General features: G+C 29.4%; 1 protein-coding gene across 4 annotated transcripts in view; it reads right to left on the reverse strand.

The window, feature by feature from the left end:
• The window catches only part of TP53INP (Tumor protein p53 inducible nuclear protein), a 64729-nt gene that overhangs the window by 33602 nt on the left and 17460 nt on the right, over positions 1-13667 (reverse strand). Inside the window, exon 1 of one of the 4 annotated variants that reach the window (XM_014420903.2) lies at positions 8119-8241. The exons of 1 other annotated variant lie outside the window; for it this stretch is intronic. In XM_014420903.2, coding sequence (XP_014276389.1) covers positions 8119-8151 — 33 coding nt within the window. In that variant the 5' untranslated portion in view covers positions 8152-8241. Of the gene's footprint in view, positions 1-1421; positions 1604-8118; positions 8242-13667 lie in introns of those variants that run through there. 2 more of the 4 variants (XM_014420905.2, XM_024362276.2) reach the window with 2 other exon arrangements.

Here is a 13667-nt window from a genome sequence, read left to right on the forward strand (position 1 = left end):
TAGAAAGCTGGTCGATGATGTACCCGCTTTTTCATTACTTTTGAAAATTGGTCAAATTAATCACATATGTTACAAAACCATGTACGTTATGTATCATTCTATATATTACACAGATATTTTGATTATGTTATTTATTATGAAGTTTAAATTTAAAAAAAATTGTATTGTCATCCACAATCTCTCATAATTAAGACTTAAAGTTAAATATACTGTTATTTATTCTTTCCGGAGGACCAAAATGTCTCTCGCACTGAATAGTTTATCATTACCTCAACAATATCGGATTCAACATTAAAAATTAATTAATTAATATCTAATAACTATTAGTTATAGTTGCTTAAAAAATCTAAAATAATATATACAAATAAATAAATAAGTTAAGAGATAAAGTGATCAGGAGAAATTATTGCGTTTCTGCCTATGTTTGAACGAAATTCCAATATACCCTAGAATTGACAAAACTAACAATTATTTCAATAATAAAACTTTGATTTAGTTCGATCACAAGTAGATAGTAACAAACTCAAAAAATGTCACCTGATCACTTTTACCAATATCCCATGAAATTTTCTAAAGAAGTACGCAAATTTATCAATCTTAAAACAACAAATTATACAGATTTCTCAATTAAACAGATTTTATATTTATGAATAGTTGACCTTATAATTTCAAATAATAAAGAAGATGGTCAGGGTTGCGGTCAAAAGGGAAACAAAAATAGTTGTTAACAATCGTTTTCATTATGACCATTATCTTCATCTGAACATCTTCATTAATTTAAACAGATTTTAAATTAAAATCTAAACATACAAATCAAGTTGTAAATTAATTTCTAAATTAATGCATTATAAAAATAATTGATAAGGATCCACTAGTTGATGGAATATCCTAAACTAGCCTCTTCCCTTTTTTGGAAAACTAAAATAGTTATATTTTGAATAATTCTGATAATCTGGTTACTATGACACTGCTGTGTTTATTTGATGCAATAAATAAAATTTTCTTGAAGGAAATTTTTTGGCTTATTTTAATTATAGAATGACTCTATTTTGGAAGTGCAATGGCACTGTGGTAAGGCACAATGCTACTAACTCCAAGGACCCGGCTGGTCAGATTATTTTTGGTTACACTGTAACCGTGAGTTAAATCTGAGGGTTATGCTCTTCTGAGCTCAACCCAGCTTCATAAAGTGGGTACCCTTAACTTGAGAAAAATCTGACGGTTGAGCATGATTCTGACCAAATCGCCTCCTTGTACAACCGTTAGTCTAGTAACAGTACTTCCTAACAAAGTACTGACCCCTGACTCTTCATGGGCAAACAGTGCTTCCTTACAAAGTACTGAACCCATGGGTGTTCACATTATTATTATAATTAATTATATTGAAAGATAAAAAATAATGATGAAGAAGATGTACTCACGTTGGAGTAAAAAGGAAAGGAAATCTGCTCTGCGTCAATATATCTAAGTCTCTTGCAGATTGAGAGTTCGTGATACTCGATAGCGATAACTAACTTGTGAAAATGAAGCTCTCGCGCCAGAGAAGGGTAAATTATAATAATAAAAAAAACCAAGATTCGTTGTGATGAACTAGCTATTAACAGCTGGCGGGTTGATAAAAGCACATTGTTATATCGAATGAATGATTCAAAACCAACAAAATCTTAAATTAATTATAACATTTAACATTTTTCATCAAGTTTAACTTAATTGATAAAGGCCAAATTTGTACATAATGTTAAAGACATAACGAATTTCAGTAGTAAATTCTAGACTAATGATTATCAAGGTTTGCCTCGACAAGCATTGTTTCCTCTTCTAAATTATTAATTATGTGACTATGAAATAATTTGGCAGTTAAATTATTGAGAGAATATCATCAAATAAAAATCATGATCAGCAGAGCTCCGTTAGTAAGGAAGTTAGTTATTCTCTCTTATTTTGTTTTGAAAAACAGATAAAAAGTAATTTCATTAATGCTTAAAAACCGCTAAAAGGATATTAATATTAATGCTTAAAAAAAAATTCAAAACCAATAAAAAGTACTTTAACATCATCTAATTTCACTGTCACTTACACACAAGTCAAAAGGACACAAAGACATTTTGCAAAACATGTCAACATATTTCTGTTAAAAATTCGAATTCCAATTTTTCACGATTATAATATGTAGCTCCGCTTACTATGTATTCCGTATATAGGTAAGTGAAAGTAAAACATATTTCGAGTATTCGAGGTAACAGATACAAAATACACTCCCTCGTGTTCTCCCTTCGAAGACATTCGAAACAGGAGATAATATGGCAAAAAGTGAAAATTATATTTAAAGAAATGCTGAAGTATATGTTTCGATAAATTTAATCAGATTCATTGAATAACATGAGCCATGTCAAGCAATTTCACCTTTTGTGATCCAGTCCGTGTCACGCTCTGACTGCGTGCTCACTGTGAAAATTGTCAAGATTTTAGTCATCAATATCAAACTTGTTTGGCACTTACTAAATTCGATATGTTATAAAAACCGAATCTATCCTTATGGTCAAGCCTATACGAAGTTGAAATTTTCGAATTTGATTTTAGATGTTCATGAATCATTAACAATAAACGTATGTATGACTGCTTAAAAAACCAATTTTAAATAATTATAAATTTTTTTTCTCAGTTCATTAAAATTTAAACATCATACAACTATTGCAGCCCCGTAAGTCATTGTTTTAACAAGAATTACAATTCAAGTTCATTAATTAAGTAGGATTCACAATCAAAATACTGATTGGTTCCGCTTTGAATATTCTGTTTGGCTAATAGAGTGATTCCGGAAATAGGTCACAAAGAGACGTGGACGGTGCACTAATTAGCACCAATTGAGCTCACCGTTTCCTCCAATGAGGCAGATCACGATTCTCTTCATTGGGACTGTAATGCAAAATGGCTATTTAAAAATTAGAACGTTATTATCTAGTTTTGAGAAAGAATTTGATGTAGGCACGGTTTAATATTGATAATATTAAACTATTATCCCTTTCAAACTTTGCTTTATCATAAAATATAGTTTATTTTGAGCTTTCACATTGGAGATAATTTAATTAGAAATTCACTCTCCAGTAATAAGTTGACTTACTCCAACCCTTCAATTAATCCACACTTAACAAAGCCTTATGATAAAGTTTCTTTAAGTAATGTAAATATATAAGGGATGTAGACCATTTTTTAATCAACAATTGCGTATAAAAAAGATAAAAATGATCAAATCATATAACCTCAATTTGTTTCGGGATAATAAAATAAATTATATAATGAAAATAAATATATGACTTTAAAAAAAAAATAATATAATAACAATATTAAATTTTTCAGATAAAATAATTAAATTTTTATTAAAAAAAAAATAAACTAATCAAGTTCGAATGCATTCTTAGTTTGAAATAGCGTCTGGAGCTGGAAATAAATCTGGAGCTCATTAATTAAGTAAATTAAGTATAAATTCAAATAAATTGTATATCGGAATAAAATATCAATTTTTTAGATTAATTTTAATACCTAATTTTGAATTTATATCTGTTCGACGATGACCGTGGATGTGAGAAAAAGATCTGTAAGGTCATTGGAGAAGAAATAAATACAAATTAGTAAAATTCATTATATTTTTGGACTATATGCTAGACCTGTACCTATAAAAACAGGTCTATCATCAGAGCGATAAAACCAAAGCGAACTTTGTATTACAGTATTATCGTATATTATTTTTTATCTTGTTAATTTCTTATAATATTGTATTTTTTTTTTTATATATATTATGAATTTCTCATTTTATTTTGTAGAGACAATAAAGCCCCTAAATATAAATAAAGGCCGAAACGTCGACAGAAATAAATTTAGTTTCACTTATTTTGGTTTATTTCTGCTCCACCGATCGCAACTCCCGACCATATTCTCAAATTTTTAATTTAATATAAATATTAAAATTCGTCTATGATTTGGAACCTTTTCGTAGATTTATCACCTTATATCGTTTCATGCGATTTATGCTATAACATTATGATATTTAAAGCCCCCAAAGCTTATTGTTATTTCAATATAGGACCCCAGAGTTTGACCGCCGTGTACACTTTTAAAATTTTATTTTTGCACGAAATATAATTACAAAATGGACAATGTGATATTAATATTTTTCTCAAGTAAATTTCAAAGGCAGGGCAAGTATTTATTATTTATTACAGCTATTATCATGGTGAAATCATGTCTAGCTTGATAAGACGCATTTTCTAGATCCTCAGTCGCACCACTTCGTAAAAATAGGCTATTCGTTCGACCTTAATGCACACACTTCCTATTTCTAAAAATATTTTGGTTCAAATTCCTTGTAAATCATATAGCTGACACCTCAAGTTTGCTTTGGCCCTTTGTGTTTGTTTATACTTGAAATTATTTCTTCTAGGAGAGTTTTACTTATTAACAGTCTGCTACCAGCTGACGGAAGGGTAAATTAAAATTTTAAATCCTCTTCTGTTTGTCCTATCTGATTTAAATAATTCAACAGCTCACCTTGTTTACTCTATCCTTATCTAACTTCTGTCTGGGCCGTGAGTGCATTTTTCAAAGTCGAAGGTTGAAGATTTTTTTTCCATGAAACGATTCCTTGTTGAATTCATCACCCAAGAAATATTTTTTTGTATGATTCTAAAATTAATATTTAAAGCAATTTGAATATTTTATAGAAAAGGAACAAAAAAATTATAACTTGTTAAAAGATGAAAACTTTCCCTTTAACCTGCATTAAATACTTGTGAATCGAGACTCCAAGCATTGAGTTGATTCTATATTCTAGAGAGCCGAAGAAATAGAAGTGTATTTTGTGTTATCAAGAACTTGGTACTATAAATTATTATGTATTTATTTTTATTCAATTCATAAAAAGGAATTAATAAGAAAACAGCTAATAAAATTTGTCAAAGGCCTTCAAGGAAAAGATAAAGTATTTCTTGAATACAGCTTAAGCAAGAAAGAGGTTTTAAATCGTATATGCTAAAAGTTAACTTAAATCATGTAGAAGTTTATCTTTTTACTTTTGGACAATCGACGAAGTACCTAAATGAGGATTCAAATCGGATTTACGGATATTAATTATGTTTTATTTATTGAAATTTAAAATAATATATATTTTAACATTAATTTGTGTAATCGCTAATTTTTAGTTTAGGGTAAAAAACACGAAATACTGAAATTTTAATTGTTTTTCAATCAATATTTCTTTAAAAAAAAAAGGAATAAAGTAAAAAATAAAATCAATCAAAGAATCGTCCAAAAGAATGTAATCAGCAAGAGGAGTGCGTTTAAATTTAATAACAACGTCTATTAACTGTTTTATTAAAATTTTAATAAGTTAATTTAGAACCAGTCGAGAGATCCATAACTTCATCACTAAACCTTCGAGAAAAATTGACTGGCAAATACAGTTTAAATTTTATTTTTACGCACAATTCCTAGAACGGAAATAATATAGAGTTGTTTTTGTTGAGTATTCGAAATTACGCTCATAAACGATTTGCGTTCTAGACAAAACATCTCCGAAAACAACTCTTGGGTATTTTGTTTATTTGTTTAGGCTTGATTGAAGAGTTTACACAGTAATGACGCAACGGGAAATTTAAATAGTTTTTTGATTTTCTTCAAATATTTTTATCGAAGTACATCAATACTGGTCCAATTAAAACAGTGTCAACAATATCAATGATTCCTCACTGCGAAGTATTTTAGCCAATCACGATTTATAAAATAGTGGATATGATCAGCTTAACTTTCTGATTTAATTTTGGATTTATAAAATAAATATTAAACTATAATCAGGAGATAGTAATTTTTTTTTATAATAAAATAAAATTCAAATTTAAGCTTTTTAAAGTGTAACTTTAACTAAATATTTTATAAAATCATTATACCATTTAAATATCATAAATAAATAACAATAAATACAAGACTAACAATAAGTTTCAGGATAAACGAAGAATTTTAAAATTGTAGGGAGGGGATTCAGTTGCTATTTCAGTCGATGACGGCAAAGAAGGCGCCAGATTACCATCTCGTACACCTACATCTACTCTGAATATGGAGCTAGTGCAATAACTTTTATAGATTTAAATAATGCTAAACAAAGAAATATTATATTTGAAAATAACCATAATTTTTTGTGGATTCCTATTATAAAAGGTTTAACTATGAATAAATAATGGAATGAACCAGATTTAACATGTCTTGCAAGAGTCGCCCAATAATAAATCCACGGTCATAATACGGTGTTGAAGTAGATAATCAATGTGAAGCAACGAAATATATCTCAATGTTTTATATTGTTAAGGTGCTCCTACCATTTAATTCAGAATTTTCCGCTGATTCCCTCTGATAATACAGGTTTACAGAAATTTCGCTCAAAGCTAACTAATAAATAAAAAAACATTTGCCAAGTATTTTATAGCCTTTTTTACTTCCTTTTATTAAAAAAAAATGATAACATTTATTCTTAAACCTTGAAATATAGATAATTATTTACCTAAATGTCCAATAGAAATGGTAAGAAACTAATCTTTGAACTTGACTTCTCTTGACTGAATCTTTGTAAACAAATTGGAACCGGTGATATAAAATAAAACGTCTATGAAAATTTTCTTAATTTGAAACTACTTTTTATCCCATAAAAGGCCATAAAATATATTCAAATGGGTTGAAATAGCGTAAATTCAACTTTCCTACAACTGTAGTTGGATTTGGATAAAATTGTGGGGAGTTATAAATTTATTTTGAGAACGCGGAAAAAGAAGAAAAAAAATCTCCTCCAATGAAGTCCAAAAATTTCTATTTTTTGATTTATATGAAAATTCGTATTTAAAAGATACAATACAAACGAATCTGACTTGATTTTACTAAAAAAAAAATTTTGGCTAATTTGCTGGAAGCTATATTATTCTTGTAATATTTTGAACACTTAAACCTGATTAAAAACTGTCAAAACTATCAAAATCTTTTGACTTTATTTCACAAAAAAAACAACGAATTGTAATAACATATAATAACCATTAAGTATAAGTGGAGCAAATAGGAGGAGGGATATCAAGGGATACATAGTGGAGCCGGTAGAGCGACATATTGTGCTATAAAAAATTATTTAAAATATTTTGTTTGTTCCTAGAGTCCATTGGCAAGAACCCTGAGACACATGTTTAATATTTTTCAATCTGGTATCAAACCAAATAAAATTTCAAGAAATCGGTGATCCCGCGTACGTACTTCCCTTTGTAAGTGAGATAACTCATCAAAGCAATTAAAACTCCACCTAAGCAATTACATGATCACCTCCGTCTAATAAATAATAATAATTAATTTAATAAAAATCAGCTCAATTGAAACAAACGTTAAATGAAGATATAAGAAGGTATCTCACAAAGGAAATCTCCAAGAATGTTAACTGTAACTTGTTCTGAAATGTCTCTCGAAAATTCAGAACGAAATGCTTATAAAAGCATTGAGTAACCATTAGAAAATGATTTAATATTCAAGGAATTGTTTATAGATAAAATCTGAAATTCTTATTTACACGTAATTATATTTGTTACATTTTTCAAGTTAAATAAGGGACTATTTAAGCTTCATTTTAAAAAGAAAGGAATTAAGCTACAAGCTATTAAAGAACTAATCAGTATAAATCTCATAGACGAGAAGATAAAAAATGAAAATAATTTTAAATTTGTAGTTCGTTACCTACACGTACGGACTTTAGGTATCGATTATTATTCGATTCTGACGGTAGCTCTTTGGCAGATTTTGGTAACAGTTTTGAAGTTTAATAAAACCATGTGCACAGACTTGATATTTATGAGTGTAAGTGAAATAAACTAATTAAACATTATCGTGAATTTCTTCTTATTCGTTACCTGCACATTCATCTAATACTTTACCATTACTTCAGGAATAATTGCTTAAACTCTTTAAATACACAATTGTAAAACGTAAATATTTAAGATTATATAGATAGTATAGTCTGGAATATCTCTTATAACACGTACTTTAACTAAAAACCTATATATCATAAAAAGACATTTACGAGGTAAGGATTGGAATACATACCAAATACCGTTTACAGCTTTTTAACCACTCCATCCTGCACTTATTTTATATTTTTTTTATAGTTTTTATAAATACATTATTATAAATTAGTTGATAATTTAAATTATTCATTTACCCAAGCAGATGTTTTAATTATTTGAGCTATTTATTGTATTCTTTCAATATTAGTGGTTTTACTCATGATCAGATTTTTGTCGGACGACAGAACTATTTGTTGAGTTCAACTGAAAATGAAAGTTCGACCCAAGAAAATTTTAATGCCTTCTCTTTATCCAGAAGTAATTTTTTAAATAAATTCAAAAACACATGGAATATATTTTTAATTTAAACAAACATGTGCGCAAATATTAATAAATGGTAGATTCCAACGAACTATAAAACGATTAGAATCAACCATCTCTTTCTTTCTTGATCCTACTTGGATAGATTTTTCAACATAATACAATATATTTAAATTATAACGCTTAATTTCTTAAATTCTCAAGATCGCTTGTTGTGCCAAACATTGGTCGATAGTCATGGTGTACAATGATATGTCAATATTCAGGAAATTATAACTTTGATTGACTGTGTCATAAAATGTCAGAATCCAATAATGATGTCGCCAACCATCCGAATTTATTGTAGAGTATTCTTGAATATTATCCAACATTTAAGCTACCTTCTTATATATTTCCATCTTATGATTATAAAATATTGCTGCGTACAAGTCCACATCTATGGATGTTCAAGTAGATGTACTAGGCTGAAGATTAAGGTTCTTTGGTGTATTATCATAAAAGAAAAATATCTTATTAAATTGTATGGATTGTATTTCTTTTAATGAACAATCTACAGGTCTATAGATTTATTTATATGAGTATTCCTTTCTTTGGCAAAAATGTGACGAAAGAGTAATGAACCTTCATCATTAACTGTATTAAAAATAATAACGAAATTATGGGAAATTTTTTTTTTGTATTAGGTTAATAAGGCTTCTAATAACAGGAAATGATGATTAAGATCATTTATATGCGTATAAATGATTATTAAAGAGGCATATCCAGCAAATATTAAATAATAAATTCATAATTGAACCGTACTGATTAAGGAAGTAGATTTACGCATTTAACGCCAATATCATTTAAAAGTGAGGAAAAAATGAAGGTCCTACGACAAAATGATTCCAGCCTTATGTCCTGCCTTGCGCTGAGTACTGCTAAGGTCATAACAATCATTCGAAACCTTGTTGGTAACGATGAAGACGGCCACATTCATTTTTCCTTCCAGTTTTAAAAGGAATATGCTGACAAAGGATCAGCTGTTCAGGGAGGAAGGTCAACGACCAGAAGGGAAGATTCCACAAAAGGGATCACAGGAGTCATTGCAGGTAACCCAGCCTCAGAATTCAGAATCCTATAGGAGGGTATTATGTGCTACAGTATTCCATATCACTTCAATGATTGATCCTAATTATACTCAACATATAATGGATAGACAGAAACCAAAAATTAGGATAAGTATAGCGTTATACGACCACTCTTGTTAGAACTTTAATGTAATTTGAATTTGTAAAGAACCCAAGCAATGTAGTATACTTTTCGATGTATTAGAAAAACACAGATAACACTCATCTTTCTTCCCTCCTTCTCAAAACCGAAGTTTTTTAAGCACAATAACTTCTGAAATATAGAGCGAATTGTTTTTTTATAACATACAATTTTAGGAATTTTTAGAGGCAATATCTAGACATGCGATTGAATAGATATTTTACCCCCTCCATGTCTCAGAAACTACATAGTTAAAAAGAGTTATAGATTTTTTAAAAAAAATTTAATGTGTTTATAACTTTATATATAACTCATTTTGCTGAAGCCTATAATTTTCGAAATATAAGCAAAAGACTGCGCAAAGCACACGATTTTTACCACATCCACCTCTCCTCTATCCCAAAATGGGGCAAAAAGTCCTAAACATACTTTTTCGTACATAATGCCCAAGTACATTACTAAAAATATAAAACACTTCACTGTTTTGTTTCGTTAATATTAGGATTAGGGTCTAATTTGACTAGAATAGTGTTTGTTTCTTCCATATCTCAGAAACCGCACGGATCAGAAAAAAAAAATTACATAACCATTTTTGTAAGGAAAAGGAAGGTCGCTTCATTATTTTTTGAACGTGTGAGTTGTCTAATTTTGCAGGACTAACCTGAATTTAATTTTGTTCAATAAAATACGGGCCAAACAAAAGAGGACACCAATATACAATAATTTTAATTGTGGTATTGAATTGCAAATGTTTTAAAGAAATTACACATAGGACAGGATTCAAAGACCACTGAAAACTGTTAAGAATAAAATCAAAGAAACCTATTCGGATGACGGGCTATTATTTTGAGCCAATGGGACCGACAGATCCATCTGGCATACTGATGATCCAAGTGGAATGTATAACAAGCAGGTGACATCCGTCCTTTTATAGCACTATTAAAAGATTTTATAACGCTATATGTATATTAGTTTTGCAGTTGAAAGAAAACTAAAAAAGAGTAAAAAGAAATAGTTCCAATTCAAATTTTTTTGTACAAATATTGCACTGAAATGAAAACAAAATCGATGAAATATTTGCAGTAATACAGAAGAATGATTGAAATAATTTTTTTTTTTCTGGGACAAAAATTCCTTACAAGAATTAGATAGTGTTGAATTTATGGTTATTCATCTGGTATATATTTTTAAAAATGTTGTATTTACGTAATTAATGACTATACAGATTGTTTACGTTGACAAGGTCTTTTGATTATTTAGTGAATAAAGGATTAGGTTTTGTTCAAAGGAAAGAACGGATGTGGATTGACGAATAGATAAAGAAATAGTTCCAGAGGGAGGTTTCACGGATGACCAAGGATTTTCCAAAGTAGGCAGATGAATGAGAGGGATAAATCTATCGATTGGGACCTGGTATTTAATGAATGGATGGATGAACGTAGAGTGAGAAGAACAAGGATGTAGGTACATTTTAACGACTAGGAAAAGAAAATAACCGAGAGTTATTGCCTGAAGTAGCATAAACAACGTCAACTCGGTATATCACAGAATATATGAGAGCGCCAGGGAACAACGAAGAGAAATCTTATACAGCGATTTACGAGTCTCTTTAGTCGCATCTCTAGCCCAGTAAAGATCCCTCCGTAGATCAAGCAACCATAGTCGAATTGGCGGGAGATAGGATGTAGGAATGATGAAAAGAGTCAGGGCATTATCACGGAAATTATAGTTTAGATTTACTTGTGGCCTAAGAAATATTGTTTCTGGAAAAGTACTGTTCCTAGATGACTCCGAGGTTTATACAGTGGTGTAGAAGTTAAATAGTTGAATCCTATGATAAAGTAAGAGATAGTATGAGAGTTAGTAAAGAAGGCGCCTGGGACCGATAAGGATGGCCCTAGTTTAAGGAATGTATACAAGGTATGTATACAAACATAATAATTATTAAAAAAAAGAATAAGAAGAAATATTCCTTTATTTACTTCAATGAAATTCATTGCTGCGATGAAGCGTATGAAATAAAAGTTAATCGAGATTCTGGAACACTCATAGTAACAACTTACATACCATTCAAAAATTTATCTGGATTTTGTATTAAAACTGATCTAGAGAAATGATAACGTTTGACTTTCCGATATTTCATATTTTCTCTTATCATATATGGTATTAACCATGGGATTACCCACGTCTTGTAAAGTTAAGAGAAGTCACAAGAAATGTAATGCTATTAGACAGCGAAATGGATGTTGTATCTGTCGTTTTTATATTGTTGAACCAATGCTATGGAGAAATGTATTTTGAAATTACAAAAAGTATTTTTTACTGTATAGGTTGAACTTCATGCAGTTGTATCGGATTTTGTAGAACATGGAATACTGTATGTCTGAATTAGTTTCAGTAATAGATTGAGTAATAATTATTTATTTTGTAACTTTGAAGGAAATTACATATTAAAATTATAATAGTTGAGATTAGGAGTTAATAGAAGAACAACGTACGTACAAAGTATAAAGATTCAGTCGGAATCTACTGAAGAGTTACCGTACTTATATCTAAAATAAAAGTCCCTGAGGAAAAATCCTGGAGCATCAGTTGGTCGATAGGTACTGTAGTGAAGGGGAATAAACTGGGTTTTCCCCGTGGTTAGGGCCCCTCCACTGTTCTAAGGCATACTTACTGCCTCAGCCAATAGAACTGGTTTCAAGAGTTAAACAGTAGAGGGTTCAATGCTTCAAAACAAAAACAAATGAGTTTATCCAAAACTAGAGTACTGGGGTTATTTGGAAGTATATTGATTCGATATTTATACTAATGTTCTTTTCAAAAATAAGATTTCTATCTAGAAACCCTAAGCTATAAATTATTAGAAATTAAAAAACTAATTAAAGATCTAACAACTTTAATGAACTTTTCCAATATTTTACTTCTTCGTTACAAATCGTTCATAAAGAGAACATGATAATAATGGAAAGGAAATGACTTCTAATAAATAAATTAAGGATATCTTGATTCATTAGCAGAAATGGGGATATCATTTCTCTTGACCTCATTTTAATTAGCATGTGACTGAAATGAGCTATTAAATGGGAATTAGCACGACACGTCATCAGGAATATTTGTAGCGGCAGATTATCGCAATGAGCTCATTTCTTTTAATGTTTCTGTTTTCTCGTTTAAAGCAAACAGTTTTTTTATTTAATAATGAAGTATCATTAAAGACTGCCAATAGGTTATCCAAATATTTTATTTATTAGACACTTTTCATTGATCCTAAGTAAAAAATATCCTATATATATTGGTATTATCATCATACCGGACTAACTGCATAGTGCATTGCGTCGAGAATCAAATAAGATTTTGATGAAGCTGGAAATTCTGGCCGAAACGTCGGTACCAATAAATATATTTTTTGAGTTTTTTTGTAATTTTCTGACCACACTCCTAATCAACTTATCCTCATATGTAAATTATTTTATTTCATTTTCAACAGAGTGTGCATTTTTATATAAAGTTAAACGCGATATTTAAGTTGAGTGGGAGATGGTTGGGAAGGGTGGATTATCTTCTTGAAACCAATTTTTAGCTTTTAAAATATGAGTTCTAAACCAATCTCTAGTGGGTTCTGTCTTATTCGTTGAGAAATTTAATGTTCTATGTTAAATTTGTATTCAAGATATGTTCTGAATTTTTTCTAAATAGTTCATGAAATCCTAAACATAAAAATAAAATAAAAATCTTTATTATTTACGATAGCAATAGCTTATTTTCATAAAACCATGGGAACATATAAACATTTATTTTCTCTTTTAGATACTTTGACATTCTTTAATGTTATATATTTATCCATGGTTTATTACTGCTAGCAAATAGAGATGGTGGGTTATTTCAAATAATTAAAATTGAAGGTACTTTAAAAAAAAAAAAACTTTTTTGAACTCGCCCTTAAGTAAATTAAGAGTCTTATTTGGACTCAGAGGATCATCTGAAAAATGTTTACCATTGCAATAATTCTCCTTCATA

Source organism: Halyomorpha halys, unplaced genomic scaffold (genome assembly GCF_000696795.3).
Source record: "Halyomorpha halys isolate HHAL.00 unplaced genomic scaffold, Hhal_1.1 Scaffold297.1, whole genome shotgun sequence".
NCBI lineage: Eukaryota > Metazoa > Arthropoda > Insecta > Hemiptera > Pentatomidae > Halyomorpha > Halyomorpha halys.